General features: G+C 40.9%; 1 protein-coding gene across 1 annotated transcript in view; it reads right to left on the bottom strand.

Annotated features, from left to right (window-relative positions):
• LOC135498041 (uncharacterized) overlaps positions 1-12,658 on the bottom strand; it is a 180,812-nt gene extending 168,154 nt beyond the window's left edge. The window contains exons 1-2 of the mRNA XM_064788190.1: positions 12,540-12,658; positions 1,148-1,199 (exon numbers count right to left, since the gene is read on the bottom strand). Of these exons, the coding sequence (XP_064644260.1) occupies positions 1,148-1,199; positions 12,540-12,587 (100 nt within the window). The 5' untranslated portion in view covers positions 12,588-12,658. The remainder of the gene's footprint in view (positions 1-1,147; positions 1,200-12,539) is intronic.
• Positions 12,659-25,376: the final 12,718 nt, after the last annotated feature.

Here is a 25,376-nt window from a genome sequence, read left to right as displayed (position 1 = left end):
TTATTCTGCCGCTGGTGAACAACGAACCATCCATCGTTGAGGTTTTTAAATGTCTGTCTAAACGACCTCAGCGTCTGCTATTAACGACTTAGAAGGATAACAATCACTGATAAAACTCGGGCGAATTGTCTGTACCATTTCATTATTTTCTTCTTTTTTTCTGTCTGAAAGCACACTGTTTCATCAAAATTAACATGCCGTTGTAAAAGCTTAAAATGCCTTTGATGGACTGTCCGGCGACCAAAGGATTCCGTCAGGCGTTTTTAATCTATCAGTTGTCGACAGTCATGGTGTCTGCAGAATAAGAAATATACCATAATTCGTCAGAATACAAAAAGCGAACACTTTTTCCAGGGGGGGGTCGATTGCTAAACTGGTAGTGGCGACGTCTTATATATTTCCCGGGTTGTAGTAAATGAAATTGAGGAGTGAAAGAAACCTAAGAATCACCTTTTACCCGTACAAAATAAATTTGGGCAAGACATTTCGGCGAGTGTTCTATAGCTATGGTCGAGAACTGGTGAAATCAATTTGATGAACCAGTGTGGGAAAAGATATACATGTATAAATCGGGAGGCAAGATACGTTGAGACCTAATTAAAGTCTCAGAAGCAGCTTGCGACAACATTTGTCGTGTTGTGCTTTTGTGCTTCGTCCAGTGCTTCATTCATAGGAAATTGTTAAGAAAACAACCCCTAGGAAACGTCTTTCAGGGTGGTCGATAGGCCCATAGCCGCCAATGTTGTATTTACTCCAGTGCATTATATCCGAAGTCCGTCAAAATTTGATAGAATATGGTCACCCAAGAACTTCAGTCTACATGCATACTGCTGAACGGTCGACTAAAGGACTAGTCTCATCCGTGCATTGCACTCGTATGTAGTAGAATCGTTCGGCAAAAAATGGCCTATACATGAACAAACTGCAAAATGATGTTTTGGACGCTTTTAAAAAACCAACGTGTGTTGAGTTCTCACTTTATTCAATATGGCGGACATCGTTTCTCTTGATCTGATATTGTGAATTAAAGCTGTTTCTGACGCAGATTGTGAGGAGGTTTGACCGCGATATTTCCACTGGCAGAACGTTAGTGAGCCAAACAACCAAATAACGAAACATACAGTTTTACGCCCTCCATTCAACTCACCATCATTTAGAGTCCACTTGTGCGTGGCCACGGTTGCAGCATGTACTGTCATCTGCAAATACAAGAAACACCGGACATTCAGGTAAGGGAAAGCAGTTACGGTTTGTACTCGCAATGTAAAGTAACGCATGATATGTGAGAATGCAGTGAAGGCTAGTAGTATTTAGATCCTCATGACTAAAATATACACATGATGATGAACGCATACATTCAAGTCAAAATGTTTTGAAGCCCATGAAAACAACTGCCGAATCCTGATCCTGAAATTTTTTCAAGGAGACGGAAGTGCGTCCTTGCAGGGTTTTCTTTGTCTGCAGCATTAGTGTTTGGGGGTGAAATGATCAATGGACACATCTCTCTTAAGGACAGCACTTGTCAGTGCCGACGGTGTCCTTGATATAAAAGTTATATTGTAGTTTGTCTGCCGCAGTCTTTTAATTTTACATAATGTTTTATGGGTGTAACTGTTGATCTGATGTAATGCCTTTAATCTGTTTTGTGTGTGTCTGTAAATGTAAAAGCTTTTAATTAGTCTAGTCAACAATATACAGTCCTACAAGAAAGACATGTTCATGTTATTCCGTGATGAGATAATCGAACGATTAAACAGTTAGAGCACATTCTTTTATTGACTACTGCATCCTAAACAAGAGACATGTCATTTTTTAATGAGTCCGAAAACGGGTTGCAGAAAAATAGAGCAGTCCACTTTTGAGATCAGTGTCGTGGTGGTCAGCGCTGAGCTCCATGCCAGGTCGTGGACTCGACTTTCTCGAGGATCACCGCTGTCTTTACCTCCGTGTCTTTGAGCATGACTAAACCTACCTAACCTAAGTTACTTCCGTCGAGCAAGGAGTGTTCACGAGCACTGAGCGGGCCTGGAGAGTTAAACGGTAACCGTCCACTAGTATGAAGTCCGGCTTGGCAAATATCTGCTGGTCGCAAAATTACACTATAAAATTCATTTTGAAAAAAAAACGATAGTCCGATTGTCCGCTAGTCCGAAATCAGGAAAAGACCGGCTAATCCAAAATGAAAAATACACCGTCATTTGAATTTTTTCCTAATTACTCCGATGGTTATTTTATGATGAAAGACCTGACTCAGCCTTATTTTAACCTATCATTCAGGGCCCGGTTGTTCGAAAGCATGTTAGCTTATAACATCATGTTGACATGTCTTTTCATGTACTTCAATGCACATGTAACAACATGACAGCATGATGTTATGAGCTATCATGCTTTCTAAAAACTGCGTCCAGGATTACACGTTTTCCGTTTTCTTTTTCATTTCTGGACTAGCGGGCCTTTTTTCAATGTTCGAACTTGCAAGCTTTCCGACTAGCGGGCCTTCGGACTAGCGGAAGCGGTCTGCGGAATAGTTACTTGATGCTATACGCAAGCAGCGAGATAAGCTCCGTTCTGATAGTGATAAGCCGTTCGCCATGTTAGCTGCTTGGTCAGAAGATTATAATTACAGGGGGGATGCTCATATAGCCTAATCAAACGAGGCGTTCTCGGGCGTGAGGGTTGGATTATTGGTTGTAACAGCTAAATGAGGAAAGAGTAAGTATCTAGACATCTCGCCTTGTTGTATTGGACAGTCCATGCAGTCACCACACACGCCACTGAACATCACAAACCGAACGTAAGACGCACTGCATGCATACAACACGTGCAGGTTTCTCCATACAGCTAGTAGCATTGCCAACCTTCGCCAGTAATCTTTGTCAAGTGACCAGTAATTCACTGAGCATTACTACATACGAAGTTTCAAAACAATTTAAGCCACATGCTTAATATCACTTCTATTTTGATCCACATTCTCGCCTTATCTTATTTTTTGGCTTGATCATCAACATAGCACATGCATGTTATAAACATTACCAGATGTTGTCAGTGAGGTAACATGTCAGATCATGCTATGAACTGTGCTTTAACTTTTTAAAAAACAAATCGAAAAAATGAGGTCAAGCGTATGCTAATACCCTCTCAGTCTGTACCTCACAAATTCGTCAAAAACATTCTTAATGATGATGCGGAAATTGTTTTACCTGGGGAACCAAGCTACAAGTCAGGGTAAAACCCTTAGAAAATGGAGGAATGTTCAATAACATACAAATTATACACATTAAACACTATCAGGCAGACATCACTATTATAATTGACGAGTTGCACTTAGCGTTGAACACCTTAATAAGCCTGGTTTTACCTCTACTGTCATCCATTATCAACTGACATGATGTAGTTTTACACAAGGGAGGTTAATAGGTATGTTTGAGTACTTTGAATAAAGTCATTGCGACAATATCATGCATTTTGTAGTCCAGTTTTCATGATCACATCATGTACAGTAGTTGGTAGTTTCAGTAGTTGTTTGTTGTTGTTGTTAGAAGTATAAGTAAGTAGGGGATTCCAGTAAGGCCGCATCATAGTTTACTGTTAGCAACAACAACAAAACTGGATACATTTTACACAGAAAAACAGTGGAAATTTTATGACTCTGAGTAACATATAATCTATCAATATCAATATACCACTGTCGCCATTGACGTAAATATAGATAACGCCCGGTGATTTTACTCACAACCCATTTACACCAAACCCACAACATACCAGCACCCACACAATCCGATTTTTATATCTCGAACAGCCCGCGCCACGGGTATATGCTAGTTGCTATAATGATCATGTTTTACAATAGTATTCATGGAAGTTTAGTTTTATAGTAATGTTGCTTCGTTGTACTTTAAGACACATTTTACTTTAAGGCACATTTAAGAATGTACGACAATGGGTAAATTAGTGTTACTAAACAACATCATTCGCAGTTACCGAGGTTTAATAACTAAGATTGGCAGCATGTTAATCCTTATCAAGAAACGCGAGGCATTTTCTTTTTAGGCAGTAAACCATTTAGCCAGCTACAGAAAATCTGGATGCTGTTCTCATGAAGAGGCGATATATTCATGTAGTGTCTAATTGTCACCTGTAATCTGACTCCCACGACTCCAATGGCTAGCATTAAACTCTAATGGCTAGCATTACATTGATTGTTCATTTAAATGGCTAAGCTGACAGAAAATAATTGCTCGTAATTTCACGTGATGCATGCCATTAAAGGAAACCTATCACGTAACCCTTTTAAAAATGGAGTTTTGAACGGCCCGGTTAAAATCTAAGGTGGTATAAGCTTCCATCGATAAATCTTAGCAAGTAGCTGATTATGTAAGCTGGGAATCTGGGTAACATTGCATAACGTTGCATGATATTACTGACTCCAGTCAATGAACTGCATCAGATGTAATCACATATTCAGTTGTTTTTACTATGTTTAGCTGGTCTTACCTGAATAAGTAAATTTCGAATTCCAATACTGTCTTGGCATTGAAATACTAAGTTTCTTTTGGCTACTTAATCATGTTAAAGGCTTTTTCTCAGGCAAATGTCACTGTGTGAAAACTAATGGGCAGATATCGTTAAATTTTGTTTTTCTGAAATCTTGTAATACTCATGGTTACCAAATAATATATTTGTGTGCATTGATGAAGTACTTTGAATTTTGACATGTTCCGCTCTGTACTTATTAACATTTCTCGACAAATTTGGATGAAATCTTGAGGTTATTTATTTTCGCGGGTATCAAGGAGGATACCGCGGTGACGTCACGGCTTTTCCAAGATGGCGCTGCATATTGTAAACAAACTCGATCCACGGCCAAGGGAAAATCAAGTCATCAAATAAAGTTAGATTTTTCGCATCAAATTAGAGTTATTAGTACTTTTCTGCTATGAAATCAGTCTTCAGACAATAAGTGATCATTTGAATAATAAAAAGTGCTGTTTTGATGGGGAAAAATAGGGGTTTTAAAACCAAATAGCCGGGCACCGATCTTCCAAAATTGGCGATGGTTTCAAAACAGTCTCCCAGATATGGGGCAATCTCTTCATTATCATAATGGGATTTGGAGGCATGTTTACAGATTTTACAAGTTCTAGACCTGTAGGACCTAAAACTTGCATAGATCCCCATAGATCCCCTCTATTTGAGTTAGCCCCCCTGTAAGATCATGCTTTTTTGGACACTAGAACGAAATCTTCCTGCGGATATCGCGGTTTCGGTGATGATTTAAGGAGAAATTGACTGTTCTTAGAGTTGTATGGGACAGAAATGAGTTCATACTTCATGAATACATGAATATATTATGATATGGGCGGGCTTCTAAGTCAAAACAATAGCAAACTAAACTGCATCTCTACCGTGTATCGCGTAGTGCATTGCCTAGTGTATTTCGTAGTGTATTTTAGCGGAGACATTATTTCCGCAATTTGGCCACGCCAAACGTCTTTTTTATTCGTTGAAGTTAATCTGCTCTGTTAATTTTTTTTACACAGGAATCGATACAAGGTATTGCAATATTTTATATCTATTGGTGTTTTTGTGTACAGGAGCGCACCAGACAGTGAGACGTGGAGATGTGTTCAGTGCTGGTGCTGTCAGTAGACTGTATCTGATTGGCCATAGCGATCAGTAATATGGGATGTGATCACGTGATATGACGTCACCGCGGTATCCTCCTTGCGCGTGTATCATCCAATGTGCCGAGTTTTATTCAAGAATATGCATTAGTAAAAATCACCTATTGTCCAGACTCCCAAAAACCTTAAAATGGCTGCAATCATGACAATGAAGAAAAGGGTTTTGTCTTCAACCTGGAAATTTTGTTCGACTCCAAGTTTAAATTTTAGGAAACAAACTTTACTTTGAAGAAATCGGCCCAGTCGTTTTCGCACTTGATACCCAAAAGGACAGTGTAATTTGATGTTGCACTGTTACACCGGGAAATAGAGCAAATTGATGATTATGACGGTTCAAATTAAAGGCTATACTTAGCCAAGTCAGCTGAAAAATTTACTAATCAAAGATATGGAAGATAAATACAATGTATCCCCTAAGTCAGCGCCACTTTGTTCGTGAATAACTGACTGTATCCGTAAGAACTCATTCGGTGAATAGTTCCAGCACAAACACGGATGACGTTGGCAATTCCCACAACCATTTGCTGGACTTGTTCAAGTAATAATCATTATCTACACTCACTACTGATTACCTGAATTAAGTTTCAAATATATCAATGCTCTGTAAGTGTGGAAAATGCATAGCTGTAAAAAGTTCGATCCCAACTTTTTTTGTGCATGCATCTGATTTGTTTACTTCTTATATACAAAGCTCTTACATAGCATGTTGCATAATCCAAAACGATTTATGTTGTGATACTCAAGAGTCACCTCTTTCATATCCATGCTTGGGTTTGCTGAATGATTCCATGGTGACCGGAATATAAATCGAAAACTTAGTCAGGGGCTACAATTAGACCGGGCTACTATTAGACCGGGGCTACAATTACCCCATTTCACCTTACATGTAATTGCCCACTCGCTGACCCTATCGACCACAAGCCCGAGGGCTAAAAAGAATGCAGTAGGCCCTATACACTACCCATGTTGGAATACTTTGTATATTGATTATGTATAGACACGAAGCGGGCCAGACACCATTAGGAAATTAAACTTCTTTTTTTTTTACTAAATTTGGACCTCATCCCAATAACCCGTTGTGTTTGCAAACACCCTTGCTCGGTTTTGCTCAATATGGCCCTCGCATGGCTTTTTAGCTTTCGGAAGCGCTATCTCTGCCCTCGCAGGGCAATATCTTTAAGCCTTCGCAAGGCTGGCATTTCCTCGCGATCGCAGAGCTATAATATAGTATAAAACTTACACTTAACATTTGCTGACAAGAACGTAGTCAAGAACCAACCCCCAACTCAACAACTCAATCATCGCAAAGTAAATTTGTGACCCGCTCTACCAAAACTAGGCGCTTGTCGCATCTGAACTTGACAGGTTAGTACGGAATTGTTGTTCATTTCCCTATTGTAGACCTTTTGTGAAATGTGACCAAATCAGTTTGTAATAGATTTCACAAAAGGTCTACAATAGGGAAATGAACAACAAGTCCGTATCAACCTGTTGAGTTCAGATGCGACAAGCGCCTAGTTTTGGTAGAGCGAGTCACATTTTACAACAAACGTTCGTCTAAATTTAACCTGAGAGACTGAAGCCCCTCAATTTAAGTTGATAGTAGATAGCAACTTGGGGAATGTATAGTCACTTTAAAAATGACAGCTAAACTGGGTGAGGGGCTTTCAAGTCTCTCAGGCAGCCATGGAAAATAAAATACTTTCCACCCGGTCTAGTGCCGGGGGCCGCAGGTGAAACAGGAAACCCAAAAACCATGTCAGAAAGAATTACGCCTATAGGGGCATTGCCCAAAGCAGTATACTGTGTCTACAGTTTGAGAGTAAACAAGATGGATCTTTCAAAGCAAAACTTCGCCTGTAGCTTTCAACAGTAAAGGAAGTAGATACATATGGGTGGAGTCATTTGGAGAGGCGAGCATATGCACATACCGGATTCAAAGAACTTTTTCTAATACAAAAAAGACACACTGGCACACATACACAATGGCAGTGAAGGGTTAACTTGATTTTGCTCTAATGTGAAACTGGTGCATTCAAGAATCGTGCAGATTTCATTTTCTGGCATTGCAATGAATACGTGTAATTAACTATCAATTAGTATTTTTTTTGTTTAATTCTTTTTCTCCATCGCTCAATACAGTAGAACTCTCAATGCAACGGAATCTGCCTGCCTCTCAATACAGCGTGGAATAGAGAGATACACATACTCCATTGTATGTATTGTGATGAGCTTCACTGCTAGTAGCGAATAATTATTAGTCCACGCACCAACAAAAATGCACGTGTCTGAGTCTATTCAACTCAATGAGCCAGCGAGCGAACATGGCCGAAGATTTCCGAAAGCATGTGAGAAGTGATGACGTCAATACATTCACGTGGATTCGGTCAGTGATACAATTAGAACATAAACAAAGCGCTGATTGGTCAAAAGAAAAAGCACGCCCGGGACGTGCACCTTGGGATTCCCTTTGGACAAGATATCGGGAAGACAATAATTGAAGTCGCAGCGAATGACCTTCACAGAAGGACCACTGTTATGTTGTCATGTTTTATATATGCTAGTGTCTCTGTAAAGTATTCTCTATTCAAAACCTATTGTATGCCTCTATACTCTTGCCAGATTAAGGACATTGTCTAAACAATACATGTAGTTTGCTGAATGCCTCTCTGTGGCATGGAGAAAGTGTATACGAAAAATCTTAGATATCTCTCAGAGAATGCTTAATGACCTAATTCCATTTATAATCAGTGATGGGGATATCATTCATCACCTGGAGAAAAATCATCAAATTCCTTAATCTTCTCATGAAATCCAACAATAAGCTCATCCAGAAGTGTTGGGCGAATTGGGAAGGGGCGAGATGCAAAAGGGGCAAAATGGAAAAAGGGCGAAATGGGACTCATTTAGGGACGAAGTGGAAAGGGGCGAAATGGGAAGACGCCGCCATCACAACTTCTCAAAACTGTCGAAAAGCAAAAGGCGAAATATATCGCTTTCATAATGTTGTCTTTGTCTCTATATCTAAAAAAGGTTTATAGGAATCAGTGAATTTGAAGCTGACGTTTGCTTTGAAACGGAGCATTTGTAATGATTATGTTCAGCTGATCGAAGAATCGTTCAAGTTCAAGTTGTGCTGAATCCTTTTCGGTCAAGGCGTGACCCGAGAGAGCTCTGTCCCAGCGCGCGCCTTTCGGAAAGGGTGGTGGCTTTGATGTTGAAACCATACGTTCCCTAAGTTGCCTCACTCTTTGTTTGAAAGACTCTGATTGAACCTAGTTTCTGTTCACACTTTGCCGGTTGACCCAGCCCGTCTACAATTCATGTTTCCTGTATTCTGTAAACGCGCAAATAATGTACCCATTACTGTCATGAATCGAAATAAATGGCTCAGGTTGTAGTGCTAGCAGGCGAGAGGAGAAAAAGTCAACACTAAGATACTATATTATTCCATTTGGAAGCAAAACCTTTAGCGTGATGTGCCCACTCTCCTGATAAAAAGCACAATTATCCTCTTCGCTGAGCCCGCGCACACGACCTAACAACTCCATTATGGAAACGCAGATAGTACAGTCGTCGATCTTTGTCATTCACATGTCTGATTGAACATGTTGATCAAGAATAATGATTTTTACACAATGCATAAACATGTCGTCAGCATGTCATGACCGCCAATAACACATTCAATTGATAACCATTACGCTTCTGAAATAGAAATTCTATGGGGATGCGATATAGGCCATTTCAATATTTCTAACCCACAGTTTTACTACGAATCTTATGTTGATGGGTTGAAAATTGTTGACAACGCATCACTTTCGATAAGGAAAATAAAATAATGCGGCAGCTTAAAGGACTGGCGGCTTTTTACTTCATTGTGTTTGCGCGTGTCAATGCAGTCAGTTTTTGAATTTTTCCATTGTGTGTGCTATCCAATGATTTGATGGGAACCGCGACTGTGAATTTGAAGGTGACGGGATAGCCGTCAGCTTGGCAATTTTAATAATGCCCTTAATAATACCAATGGTCCTTTAAACTAGGTGGAAGTGCTGGAGGATAAGACGGACTCCCAATCTCCTAACCGAAAACCAAAGGTGACACAATGATGGTCAGTCATTCACCTCAGAGTAAAGATCAATATGATTTGATCGGCAGATCACTTCCAATACTTTCGATTTAAGTCGACGCGGATCGGAGATAAGATGACGGATTAAACATAACATAACATAACATAACATAACATAACATAACGTCACGTAACGTTGATTCGTCATTAAGACTTATCAGATCATAGAAAGTCAATCGATGAAAATCACGATGAAAAAAATGTCACGGCATTACGTGATACAGCTTCACTTTTTTGCTCATGTGTATAGGTCCTTGGACAATACACTTTCTTTGATAGTATGTCTAATGAAGATGTATGGCCTTGAGCGTAGAAATTTTCTTCGAAACAAGGTATTCATCGTGCTTATGATTATGTTGGGTTATAAGCAATTCACCTCACATATATTTCACTGGTGTGGGGTATTTTCCATGCCCTTTCCTTCTCCTATGTCCTCCAGGGGGGGGGGGGGGGACTTCTCCTTCCCTGCTAGGCTATACTGCAGTAGACAGCACCGTCGGGCAGCATCGATGTTTTAGAAGGAGAGACTCGCGTCTCACCGTCCGGAATTCAAATAAAAAGAGTAGCAATACAAAAGCGCAACGGACCACATCACAACTAAGGCCATCGCAACAGATTGTCAATGTCCAAACAGTGTCGTTTGAATCTTTAATGAGAAGTCATGTTTCCGTAAACTTACAGAACTTCTGACGACATTTCATCAGCTGCCCTGAAAGTATCACTTCGCAATCCGTTCAGTCAATTCTCTGTCCAGTCCCTACCGTCAATTCGGCCACTAAGATATGACTCTTGGTGAATCATGCAAGTTGAAAAATAAAATCTGACACGAGACGGTCACAGCATAACGAAAGTCTAAGGTGTGGTGATGATTGCTTATTGATCCTGAAGAGACAACCACATTCTGTCTTTGCTATGGAGTTGAGACCCCCCCACATGAGATTCCATAGCTTAAATGCCATGACTCCTGCTTTTATGATTGCATGACATGTACAAATCCTCAAACACTGGACTTAAAGCTCGGCAATAAATCAAGTTTGATCAAAATTGAAGTACTCAGCCAGAGATATAGCAAACTGTTTTGTTTACATGTTATGTGACAGCCTTGGTTAGGTTTCTAAGTGATATCAGGCGGCAGGTTTACTGACATAGATCTGGCTGATGTTGGATTTCTTACTATAAATAGTATACATTTGTCTGTATTACCTTACCTTATTATAAGGTATATCTAAGCTTTGAATTCGAAATTCATTATGATAGTTCAAGTATTGTATAAATTGATGCATTTGATGCAATTTTCTGTAAAAAGAATCCAATTTGAAAAATTAATTAAGTTCTATAAATTTGCCTAAATTGTCTATAAAACCTAAATTGGACCATATTTATTTGTGGGGGTCTATGTTGTTTTTGGCATTGATTATTTTTTCCCACTTCATGAATTAGCACAAATAGCACTTTCTGGATGTGAGATTTGGCTTCGAATATAAATATAACCGGTTTTCCAAAAAAAATAAAAAATTGGAATGATATATTTTTTGGAATACAATAAACTCGTTTATCATGGGCAAAAGTATGCTTTCATACTTGAACATTGAAAATGAAAACATACTTCATGTATCAATTTCAAGAGCATTAATTGATATTTGTCCTTCCAAGTAGGGCAATAACCTGATCTACACCACAACTATTGGTGAATCCGCCGCCTGGCTCTCACAAGCCAGTTGCTAGCCTGATTTGGTAATCTAGTTGTCAAACACATGAATGGCTATATCTTCAAAATAGATGGAGTAAATTGCATGGGGTTTTCTGTATTATATAGGTTGTTAGGTGCATTTTTGAAATCGTCTTACAGCAGGAAATGGCAAAATACCAGGAGTCATGGCATATAAGGTAAGATGAAGGGTGGCCTGGGTAGTGAAACCTGCCTCAAAAGATAAATGTTGGTGCGCGGAACATTCTCAACAATCTTTGAATGGGCAATCCAATATGATGAGTGTGGCACATCTTACGATTATACTATAAAAGAAGCCCGGAAACAAGTAACCTTATGCGGGGTCGAACATATATGTCCCATCGTTACGGCAAATCATAACCTTCCTGTCGGAAAAAATCCACCAAGACCTTGGTACATGTTTTTATCATCGCCCACCTTGACTATTGTAATGCTTTCCTAAATGGTATCACCGCATAGTTTTCGAACCGAATCCAACGGTTTTTCTATTCTGCCGCAAGAGTTGTGTGTTTGGTGGGAAAGTTTGACCATATTTCCCCTGTGCTGGTTCACCTGCACTGGCTACCAGTCAAGTTCAGGATCCAGTACAAGATTCTGCTCTTAGTGTTCAAGTTCTTGACTGAGGAGGCTCCAGGGTATTCAATTAAGAAGGATCGATCGCCAAAGCCTTAGATCAGGATCTGCGATGTTCCTTGAGGATCCTCGGTTCAAGTGCCACACTCTTGGTGGTCGTTCCTTTGCGGTAGCTGCTCCAAAACTGTGGAACCAGCTGCCGCAAAAGCTCCGTAACATTGATTCCCACTAGACTTTCAATTCCCTCCTAAAGGCCCACCTTTTTGCAGTTGACTTTGGGGAAAAATTGCTTCAGAATACCGAATCGCTGAGTAATTAGAGCGCTTTACAAATGCCAACATTGATTGATTAATTGATTGATTGATTGTCCCGGGTTTTATGTTGCCCACCCCAGATTACACAACAGTAAGTGCGTAAGAGTACTCACCATCAAGCCAACACAAGCGCCGATAAGCGTGATAGCATGATACTTCATGTTAACAATCCTAGATATCTCTCCGATAGCGATGTGAAATAAACGGGAAACCGAAACGATGACTGGTCCTGTGGTGGTCGTCAGCAGGTGAACCAATGATTATAAAGGATAGGGGCAAACCTCGACGACAGGTGAGTCACAGCCATTGCAATACGCAGTCTGCTGACGAGGTTTATTGTCGAGGAGTGAGGGCCACATGAGTGTGATATCTTGTCCACTTAACATTGTTCACTTGATCACAATGGGGTATCGATATTCAAAATAGATTTTTGGACAACCGTGTATAAAAGGGAATTCTTTCCTCGCATAGTTAGTTGGAAGAGTTAGCACTGGTCACTGAAAATGCTCGATTCGGAGCTATTCCTGAAAATGATAATGCATCCATGTTTGCTTGGATGCGGTGAGACTAACGAATTTAGAGTCGTGAATGAGCAGGCCAAAAGCTAGAGGTAATAATGTGGAGCACAGTTTGAATTGGATATGGTCACAGTCACGGGGACATCAATGTAGTTTCATTTTCCGTTCCTAATTCATCGTGAATGATTCTTGTTCAAATCCCCTTGAAGTTATCGGAAATTCAGAAATGGGTTTGGCATCCTGATCGATATCCAGCAGTGACTGACGTTTTTTCACAGTTTTCAGTGATTCGCCCGACTGTTTAGTAGCGACAACAACAACAAATCTCATGTTTCGTTTTTGGTTCTCGCATTACAAGGCTTCCTCAATGGATTGCATCTTTTTATATTTCTACCCCAGACCAGCTGCAATACGAATTTTCATAATTTACACCGGCAGTAGATTTGATTGGTGCCAACGAAGATACCGCCTAACACGCACTTTTTGTGAACGCTGGTGCTTTAACCAAGAGCACACACAGCCGCAGCACGTTGTAGCTATCGATAACGGTTATATGCGCCCTGTTGATAATCGTCCAGGTGAAGTACGATTCTGTTGCGTAGCAGCGGTAACTGTCAAACAGAAATTTGGCAGATCCAGCTGCCATAGAACTTAAATGATCCCACTGCGTCTACTTTTCCATTATGATTCTGTCACTGAGCTGCAGACAAATACCTAAAATATGATAACGGGGAGGACGCAAGGGCACTCGTATTGACACGTGTATCGCCAGCGCCCGAATTCTAAAGTCCAATGGCATACATGAAAGCTGCCGCCTGCCCAGTCACCTTCGACTCTAAGGTAAGACAGAGACACGTAAAATGGAAAAAGAGAATGACTGATGGATTGATTGTCTCTTAATTTTATTCCTAACTTGACCGACCTGAGCCTTCCGATTAACGATCACCTTCGTGCCGGTCGATGCATTGGCGACGCTGCGCATAGGCGAGGAACAGCAGCATGACATCATTAACGCCGATACCACGAGGAAAGTGGCAATTACTTTAACGTTGTGCTACTGGGTGGACCTAAAATCCAACCTCGATAACACACGGATGGCGGAAATGTTCCCCGCACTGGGTGTTCGCCTATCCTGCTTTAGTCAACCTCTATCAGAATTATGCAATGCAATTTGAGATTTACTACGTTTCACACTTTTAAATGTTATGGCAAAATAACTAATCTGGTAGTTCTATTTGCACCAACTATGAAATAAGTAAAAATAGTTGTGAAACTAACCATAAAGGGGCAGCGGTAGCGCAGTGGAAAAGAGTCAGCCTCATGATCAGGGGGTCGTGGGTTCGGCTCCCGGTCGAGTCACTGCTTAGTTCCCCTACTGGTCGAGTTCAAGTGAGCGCCTTGTGGTTGCTCCATGAAACCCCTGATTGATTTCTGTGGAGACCGGGGTAATAATATCATATCCCAAAGCGCTTTGAGCGAGAACTATAGTGTCACGGAATTGCGCTATATAAAAGACTTATTATCATTATTATTATTATTATTATTATTATTATTATTATTATTAATAATTAGTTTGTCTAGCTAAAAAACGCAGTAAAACAAATCAAATGGTTAAGAATTACTATTTCGATAAAACAACTAATTTCACAACTTAAAAAATTAAAGTGAAGGATTTTCTTAGAAGGTTGTCTACAGTTAGCATAAAATGCAGTAAGTCACGCCCAAATGTAAATTTTTGGGCAACAAGTACCCCATTGAGCCGCAGAGAAACTAAACCTATACAAGTTCGCGATTGTTATGCAGAGAGTTGCATCTTTAACCTTTGAATGGGGTGCTAAATCTAGGAACCGTTTCCTTAAAGGACCATTTGTATTAAGGGCAATAGTGCCACGCTGTCAGCTGGCCAGTTACCTCCTATTCTACATAGTTTCCAGCAAAAACCAAATTGCACAACAAAGGAACAATTCTAAATCTGACTGAATTATCACGCCTTTCCGATATTGACACCGAATTGACCAGAGTCAGCTCTCCGTGCGTCGATCCTTTCCATGTGGAACGATGCACTACTAAGGCGCTTCCTGGGGCATGGATCTTATCTACCCAGTGACGACTTGGTGTAGATATTGGTTTTTTAGACATCAAGCTGATGGCGCTTGATTATCCCACTACAGCGACGATAATGGAAATGAAGTTGGGGATGACCTGAACTCGGATATCGGCGTGCACTCATGTGGCGGGAAAGGTCTTTCGAGCCAGGGGTTGTGCGTACTAGAAATAACGAATAACGCGTTGTTCATCTATCTGAAAGCCCAACAAATTGTAAAAAGCAACAAAAACGTTAAGAAAAATTGTTTGCTGATGAACCAGACGAAGAACAAACATACTGCAGTAAAAAGCCGCCCATTCCTTTATAGCCAGCCTAGACCTGTCCATGTATGTAAAGTAATGTACATTGGAACTATTATATTGACCGACAATTGCAGAGAGAACATGCTTCAAGAGGATGTCAGAATTCCTTCAGCGATATTCTGAGAGCATTCTTCCGGGTCATCCACTGCGTCATTCAAAATAGGAATACGCAAGCCACCAACTCAAGTGAGGCTAACTTTCTGACCAGTGATCAATATCTGTAAAACACCGGATTATTTTCCGGTTGTTTCTTCTAAAGGGATTACATCAGTGTGGAATTTACCAGGGGGATAGTACCTCTGCTTGACACCAAGCGCCGCTATTTGTAGCAGCCCCCTAATGCTTATCTTTGTTGACAATTTTCACCAGTGTTGCGAGGTAGTTTTGGACTTGGCTTGCGAATTTCAGGCAGGCCTAAGACTACACCTCGTTCAATTGCATTGTTTATTGCATTTCACAGATTTGTCAATTATCCTATTTGGAGAAGTTGCGGTCCTGCTGGAAGCCAGTTTGGTTGGAAAGCCAACAAATCTTATGCCCAAGTCGGCCCTCTAAACAATCAAAAATTATAGCATACTGGTTAGAATAACAGTACAGAAAAATAATTTTGAGTGTGAAAGTTTCAATCAAGATAATTATTTGCGGCAATTATTTTCGTCACAGAGCGTATTGGCCACGTTTCAGGAAGAAATAAACTATTCTTCCAGCAAACTTCAGAGAAATTCAACGACAGTGTACTCCGTAGCCCCAGAGTCTTTCAATATAAAGAGTCGGGTCACAATTTACCGTTGATCAACAATGATGCATGACCCTGCATGTACACGTATTTGAAAAGTACGACGACCTATTTTCGAACGGAGTAAACATCAAAATTTAGAGTTCTCACCCCAACCCTGACCATTCTTTTGCTTCAGATCAATGAATAAGAACCCTGAAAATGATTATGAGCTGCCTTTCACTGTATTCATTCATTATTATCTGAGTACTTGTGCAGAATTCCAGGCATCCTACCGTTGGAGTGATCAGCTCTAATTATGACTTCTCAGATTTGAAAGACAGAGCAGATTTTGCTCAATCATTATGACACACACCGAAGAAAACGTTCTATTTATTTATGGGTAGACCTAAGATGAACTATCCAACATCGCCAAGCACCGTGACCCGATGAGACTTTGGGAGCAATATTAGTTAGCCTATCAACATGAGGCAAGACCACAATTGATTTTTTAAGCCTTTTAGCAGTTAAATTGTCAATGTTTGACCGCGACGCATCAAATACTGCGTGCGGTTGTGAATCTGAATTCTAAAATACCTTGGTACCGTAAAGTCAACTTTTAAATGGAAAATGCATAAGCCTCGTTCTGAGAGCGGAGTGTTTTGGACACGCAACCAAGATGCTCTACCAAAGTTCCCTCGGGTTGCACTAAAATGTGGAAACAATGCACACGTCACGTCAATGGAATTTCAGCTCACTTCAGAAGTTTGAGGCTCTCAAAACACTGCTTCAAACACAAATCAGTCAAGGAAGCATCAACCACCCTAAGTTTTTTAATGAGCACTACACATATTTGCCGAGAAAAACGCTCCAAATAGCCCATTTGCGCGGATTTTAGCATCACTTTGAGCGAGCCGATGCGGACTTCCTATGCGCGCTGTACAAAATGTACATGTCTCATTTTCTGCAACGTTGCCGTAACATAATGTAAACAACGGCGCTACCGGCGCTCCGGCCGGGCCGGCGATGGATGGAATTTGCCAAATTCGCACATATTCAAGTCATTTTCGTGGCCTATCTTTTTAAGTTTGAGGTATTTTAGAATAGAAATTGAACCCTCGGCTTCGGACCTTGGTTGAGTTACCAAGACACTCTCGGATGGAGCTAAAATTTCGTCCAAACCCTCGCCTGTCGGCTCGGGTTTGGACTGTATTTTAGCTCCACCCTCGAGTGTCTTGGTAACTCAACCAAGGTCCGAAGCCGAGGGTTCAATTCCTTAAATTTAGATTATGTTATTCCGGACAGTCGGGCAAGTAAATGGTGAAAAATAAACTGGTGATTGACCACGGAAATTTTTTGATAATCGACAAATTAGACAGACTTTCATATTTCCACTCTTTTCAGCCAACTGGCAGAAAAAAACTCAAAACACGCCCCCTATTACCCAATTAGCAAAATTCGAAATTAATTTTTTCATCAAATGATTTCTTTATATCTGTAGACTTGCCACAGCAAATATTTTTTCAATACCTCTCCAAATATGTACTTGAGAGTTAAAAACATGCACTCGTCTAATTGATAGGCCTCGACCCTCCAACCTATGAATATTCATTAGTGATCTTGTCTCACATAGAACATGTAGACAGCAAGCAGCCATCTTGATCACCACACCTGGCTCTATAGGGTATTGGGAAGTGAAACAATAATGGCCAGAAAACAACGAAAAAGTAGTTCGAAGTGATTATTCATCACTGGAAAGAGAAAAGGTGAAGTGGGAGAAGTACATATAAATACCTTTGATACAAAACATCATTTAACCATTGGTTAAATGAGTAAATGAAATTAGTTCCCACAATCCTTCCCCTTCACAGCTACGCCTACACCTTCAGCCAAAAAGTGGAGTTAATTGACGAGGTAAAATATATGAAAATAAATACATCAACCTCGAACAAATCAAAACGGCCCTAACATCTTTGCTAGAAACTTAGTCACTATTGAAAACGATCACCGTATCTAAAACGCGCTATCATTGGCTGAAATTAAAAATGCATGAGACACATCGATCACGTGCGGAATTTCTTGTTCTCACACGATTCAATACACGATATCGTAAGGAGCAATCATCATCCCCCTGGCCCGCAATCGGAGAAAAAACGTAGATAAATACCACAAAAGAATAATATAAGTGTCAATTAAAGTACAAAATGAATGAAATATGTCTTATTGAGTAACTAGAAAGCAATTTGTATCACTGTGTTCTATTCGAAAAATTCGGTTTTGAGACGGGGGTGTTGGCGAGGGGCAAATCGTCCGGATGGAGCGCCTCCCGTGCTATCTTTTCCGCGTCGGCGGAGGGAAAATGAACGAATGAAAGGTAGGCCAGGCAATATGCGCGCTAGACGTCATATATGTCGCCACGGGTGTTGACAACCGATTCTCGGTAACATCTATTGTCATCGCTAGGAATTTACTTGAGTTAACCGTGTGGCATACAAATAGTTCCCACATTTCCCCCGAAAACTCCTCAAATATCCCCATGACTACCCAAAACTCCCAAAACCTCCAAAAAAAGGCGTAGAAAAGAAGCGCATTGATTTAAAATAATACACTTCTTGGTGCCAAACTAAATATAGAACGTCGGGAAAACTATACAATAGCATAAATTGTTGAAATCGACCCCATATGATTACATGAGTTGAGGACTGAGTTTCCTGTCCTGTCAACGTTATTATACCGAGTTGATGAATGACCTAAAGGCAACATAGACTCAAGAGTTGTGATTGGCCAGCAAGTAAAAAACAATAAAACCTAAACTACTGTAGTAATGCAGTTCACAAAATGGTATACCGCTATGGAAAGGAAACTCAGCCTCAGAACCCACGTGAAGACAAAGCTTCACTAGGTCAGGCGCATCCGGGAAAAGAAGCTGAGCTACTGTAAATTGTTTTGGACTGCACTTTAGTATCCCCATCTTCATCCGTCATTCTGTCGTGTCTGTCTGAAAAGAGAAAGCGAGGTAAAAAATCACACCGCAAGACCTACTAAGATCTATTAGACAATTGCACGAGCAGCAAATGTCGAGTCCAACATTCACAATAGAAAGCCAACTGAGATTATGCAATGAACGGCCCATATTATTGATTTTATGTGGTTTTATGTGATTTTATGTGAACGACAAATCGAGTGATCAATAATTCCAATACAACACGCAATGGCATTGGTTCAGCTCCAAAATACCACTTTCGCCGTCTTATATAAGCAAATGAGAGCGTAACACGGGGTCGATTCAAATTTACTTGCAAGATACATTCCCCGAGGGGGAAAAACACGCATTCACACATCTCGGTGCAGGGCCTATATGCAGTACACCAAGAAAATCTCGAGAACGTGATTGGGAAACGAGCTCGTACACACATCTGATATTCAGGAACAAAAAATAATTGAGCGTGACTTCTCCTAGAGTCGTCACATTTATACCACAGAAAATGGTCGCAAGGTAACGGCCAGAAAATCTCGCAACTGATTTAAACATATATGTACATACCCCAGCATGCTTCTATTGCTAGTAACAAATGCCTCGCAATGTATTATCTGCCAGCAAAGATCGCAGCGGAATTTTATCTATACCCCAGCATACTACTACTGCAAGTAAAAAATGCTCGCAAGGCAGTACCTGAGCATGCAACTGTCGCTAAAAGCAAATGCTTGCAAGGTAAGCCGTCAGCCGAAAGAAAGCGAATTAACTTACAGTAAAGCTGAAGGAGGAGATAAACCGGGTGATCCGACTCGAAAGGCCGCTGAGGGAATAAAGAACAAGTGAAGTGCAGGCCAAGTTGCTGGCTATAGACGTCGCCACTGGCCATGTAGAATTAGCGGAATGAGCGGACAAGCGGAATGAGCTGATTCTGGGCTTCAATCACCTGGAAAAGCCAGCATTTGTCGCGATGATCGTCGCCATGCCTGACCTATGAAGACAAAAGGAGGTACGGTAATACAGCGCTGCGCACGGCTGCCGACTGAACTAAACTGTCCCTACAAACCAGTTTTCATATCATCATTGCGAGTCATGGCTTAACTACTGTAAAAAGCAATTTTCAAATCATCTTTGTGACGTATCGAACAAATTAAGTTCCATTTTGTATGAAATTATATCATATTTTGTACAGAATCCGCTCATTCCGCTAATTCCACCAATTCTACATGGCCGTCGCCACTGGTGTTTGTTTGAGGCCTGGTCTGTTGAGTTAGGTGTGGGTTCTTGGCTACAGTCGTGTCCAGCAGTTGTTAAGTTTAAGTTTGATATTATATTATAGCCCTAAGAGGGCAGCCTTGCGAAGGCTTAAAAATATAGCCCTGCGAGGTCCAGAGTAGCAGAGCCGAGCAAGGGTGTCTGCCAACCTGAAGGGATATAGGGGTAATGTCCAAATTTAGTGAAAGAATAGTTTATTTTCCACGTGGCACCTGGCCCGCTTCGTGTCTATACATAATGACAGTACCAATAGTCCGGGAGCTGAGTGACTTTTATTTAACATGCAAGATAAAAATGAGTTGAATGTGTTGAGGGATAGAGTACGCCTCCCTGACCATATAAACCCAATTCTTAAGTTTCTCCAGTGGTGGGTGTAGGAGATAGAGGAGTTAGAATTTTTGTTAATAGCTTCATCATTGGACCACGAATGGAAGCTCTGTACAGGAGCACAAACATCAAAGTACACGTAAATCATGAACGGTTGGCTTTAGGTCCTATAGATGTGATAGAAACATGGTGCTTCTAAGTGAGATGAGCATGTTTTTATTTATTTTTAAGATGCAGTGTGGTTGAAAATGACTTGTTTATGTATTTTGCTTTGATATGCCTTGCTTTCCGTAGAAACCTATTTGAAAAGTCATTTTCTATAACATATCAAAGGGAGGCTTTTTAAAACATGCTAAAACAGATGCAAGATATTTTATTACTTCAGAAAGATGGCATGTAAAGGGCAAATTTGGAACTACATTTTTCCGACCGTATATACGTTGAAATTTGAGACCAAATTCAACAAATAGCAGTTCTGCAACCTTCAGGTGCAACCACGGTTCAATAAACCAGCTCAAACAGTTATGACAGTTGATTTGTAATTGTAAAATCTATAAAGGAACTTCAGCCTGTAAAGCAACCGCGCCATCTATTTTTGTGTAAAATTAGCATATTGTCTGGAAATGCCAAAATATCCAGAACGCGACCGATTACGGAGATTTATTCGTCAAACCAGTAAATTTTCGGTCAGTGGCGCAATCAGAGCGCACATCTGATATATTCATGATATATATGAGCAAATGAAAACAAACTTGACATTGAATGAAAAGTACAATTTGACAGCACATCATGTGTCGCAATCCTGTCTCGCTAGATCCATATCATCGCTGTTGATCAAGACCATCTGGCCACAGTTTATTCCATTGCTGATCAAGATTTGCGGAAAGCAGATTCAAATTTCAACACGCTGCAAAAGCCATTTTAAATAGTGCAAATTCAAACCGGTGTGACAGCGGATATAGTCCCCCTTGAGTCATAGTCCGGTAGCATTGTATTTGACCAATTAAGCAGCATGATCTATTGTACCGCTAACTCTAACCAAAACATTTAGCAATGCGGGCTATTGTTACACGGACTATCAGCCCTAGGACTACTATCCCTTGCACACCAGACTAATTCGGATCTTGTGGAACACTTGGTGAGAATCAAGTCAAAAGCACGGAATCAATATGGTTTTAATGACTCGTGATCGAGAACACGGCATATTTGCGTCACGTTGGAGACACCAGAGGTAACGGTCTGTTCTCCGAGTTGCATATTTATGGACATAGCGCCAAATTTCGGCCGTACATTATCACCACCCTGTTGATATAGCTGACATGGTACTGAACATATTACTGTTTTTATTGTCACTGGGGAATTGATTAAGTGACGGATGAGACGGCCCCAGTAAAATAGATTATACATGTATATATGCCGATACTCTCAACTCGGCTGTATAAGATCAGATCATATATTTCTTGCCCTTCCATTACATACATGTAGGATAACCCAAAATCACGATTCCAACCAATGAGGTTTGATAAGAATTTTTATAGGCCTACTACTACCCCCAACCTGGATGATTATCCTTATGAATAATAATCATAAATGTGGTATTGGGCGCTATTATCAACCTGGTCTCATAGAGCCGAGTTGAGAGTATATATATAGTATATATACATTTCATACATACTGTGAAGACTCTATTAAGCCGGTTTCGGTCAGATCGAAAAAGGCCTAAGTTAAATCATTAGCATATTCATATGGGGTACCAAATGGGGCAACTGCAATTCATGGCCAGTCCTTCCATTGAAAGCTTTGACTGTGCAGTTATCAAACGTGCTTTTGGTTAATTTCATGCGTACGATGTTCATTTCAAACAAAATGACCGTCAGCAGAATGATGGTCTTTTGTCAAACATTTCCGTTTGATAAGACACTATTAAAAACGTGGAGAAATTCACAATTCAGATTTTAATTGAACTTGTTTTCGTTGTTTCTAAAGCACAAAGCTTTTTGTAAAGACACATCTATGAAAAGTGTCACTTGGATGTTTGTGATGTAATGTTGTCTAGTCCCATTCAGTCAGCCTAAACCTAGTAAGAATCACTCTGAGCATAGACCTCATGATGAAGAAAACATTAGTGAACGTTGTGATAATTACAGCTTATGCTGCCTATGCTATGCAGCAAGGTGATGGAAATGTACCATTACCAAGGAAGCATCGTAGCTACACCGTTCAGGAAAAGGTGAGACATGTACTGGATTGTGAGGGCCTTATCACCCAAGGCAGGATACTGGATGCTACGGAATATGCGCGACGGTATCATATCCCAACGTCGACTCTAACGGACTGGATACGGACGCTAGATGTCCTGCTTGAACAACTCGTAGCGATCCCAAATGCGAGGAGAGTTCGGGACGATCACGATGAACGATGGCCAGAGGTTGAACAGCAGGTGTACCATGGGTTTGCGGGTACCAGAGAATTAGGATTACCTGTCTCTAGATCAGATCTAAGAAACTATGCGAAAACAATGTTTAGAGACTGGTTTGGCAATCGGCCAGATGCAGAAAGGGACAGTCTGATATGCAAAAGGCCTCAGCACCATGATTTTAAGTCAAGCAATGGATGGGTGACGGGATTCATGAAACGGAAAAATATTACGTTTAGAAAATCAACGACCAACTCGTCAACATTACCGGCGGATGCAGCAGCACGTGTTGCAGAATTCCAGGGACGTGTGCAGGAAACTGTTCGAGATTTGGATGTAACTACCCTGTTAAACATGAACAAAACGTTCATGCAGCTTGACTTCCCACCACGATACAAAGAAGCTGAAAAGAAGGGCACCAAAAACGTGAATATACGAACGAGTCGCGGAAACCACAGGCAAGGATGCACTGTCACGCTGGGCATCGGAACCAATGGACTTAAACTCCCGGCGCAGATAACCTTTAGAGAGCCGGGGTTTCTGCGTGAAATCCGAGCATTGCGGGCCAATGACATTACAGACAATGTGAGGGTAACATCTTCAAGAAGTTGTTGGGCGAATGCGGCAACGCTAGACCTATGGCTGAACGTTGTCCTCTTACCAATCGTAGGAAATGCCGAACCAGCAAGCAATATGCTAATTCTAGACAGATTTCGTCCACATTTAGCGGAAGACTTCAGCAATGTTGTTACAGAAGCAGGATTGATAGTGGATTACATTCCCGCTGGTTGCACCTCTTTGGTTCAGCCTTTGGACCTAACTGTCATACATGGATTTAAGTCAGTTGTTATGCGAATGTGGAAACTGTGGAAGAACAACAATACTAACGACGATGGACAATGTCCCCGAATATCTCTTAGAAATGTCGTGAAAATTGTTGGCTATGCATGGAACGAAGTGGCTCCAAATGCCACTGATCGTGCATTCGGGGCTGCAGGACTAATTGGTGGTAATGGGATTGAGAGGGATAGGGATGAGCTAGATGTTGAAAATTCTAGTGACGAAGAAGACTTGCAGTTCCACGAAATGGAGTAGAGGTCACTGATGTAATGTTGTTCAAAATAAAACGTAATTAAAAAAAAGAGTTGTTACCGCAAAAGAATAACGCCGGTGTAGCAGTTTGAAATGTCCTAGGATAGAATGTCCGGGAAACAAATTATTCTAATATGCGCTTTAAACTCCGAGCTATTGACGACCATGGCCTCTTTAGAACCATACAGCGCAGCAGAATACAATAGGGCCGGACACTTTTTCCAGGGTGACATTTCTACCTCTACACCGGTTACAAAAAGTGCGAGTGGAATCATTGAAACAACACCTGACGCTTTTACGAACACAGAGATTGTTTGATTGTCTTTGAAAATTAAAGCAGCTTGCTTGTTTCAAGAAGTCAATCGCCATAACCACAGATTAGATGGTTAATCACAGTTTCGATACCATTTTCAAGAGTCATCAGACATTACTTGAAATCAACATCCATGTCCCTCCCGGTGTGACAGCGGATATAGTCCCCCTGGAGTCATAGTCCGGTAGCATTGTATTTGACCAATTAAGCAGCATGATCTATTGTACCGCTAACCCTAACCAAAACATTTAGCAATGCGGGCTATTGTTACATGGACTATCAGCCCTAGGACTACTATCCCCGCCACACCGGCATTTCAAATCTAACCCGATAATTTACTCATAGCCACACAATATGAATGAAAGCAATACTCAGCCCGTGAAACTTACAATGCAAAACCAGCCTGCCATGACTTCACCTAGTCCCCAAAAGAGCCCCATATGAATATGCTGATGAGTCTACTTAGGCCTGTGGCGAACATGGAATTAAACCGGCTAAATAGCGTCTCCACAGTATAAACATAATACACATCATATTTTGCTCCAGGACGTTTTTCTGATCTGTTTTTCGCTAGTCTCCCCGGATTCTTTCGTCAACGCGAGGGAGAACTGCCACCCGAAAGTGCGTCATTTTTCTCCAAAAGGGACCATTCCTGTGATTCTGGTCGGACGAAGGCGGACTTGAGGAGTGATAGAGAGGCTTTGGATTATCTTAGGAAAAAGAAACAAGCCCCAATCGCATACGAACAAGGCATTTCTTTAGCGAAGAGGATCGGGGCGGTGAAGTACGTCGAGTGTTCTGCTAAGGCAATGAAAGGGGTACATAATGTGTTTGACGAAGCCATTAGGTCCGTTCTCACTCCGAAGAAGCAATCCAACGGGCGCTGTGTTTTACTTTGACAAATATACGGA

The sequence above is a fragment of the Lineus longissimus genome, chromosome 13, assembly GCF_910592395.1.
Source record: "Lineus longissimus chromosome 13, tnLinLong1.2, whole genome shotgun sequence".
NCBI lineage: Eukaryota > Metazoa > Nemertea > Pilidiophora > Heteronemertea > Lineidae > Lineus > Lineus longissimus.
The sequence above is the reverse complement of the archived record's forward strand: the minus strand, read 5'-3'. Positions and strand labels throughout refer to the sequence as shown.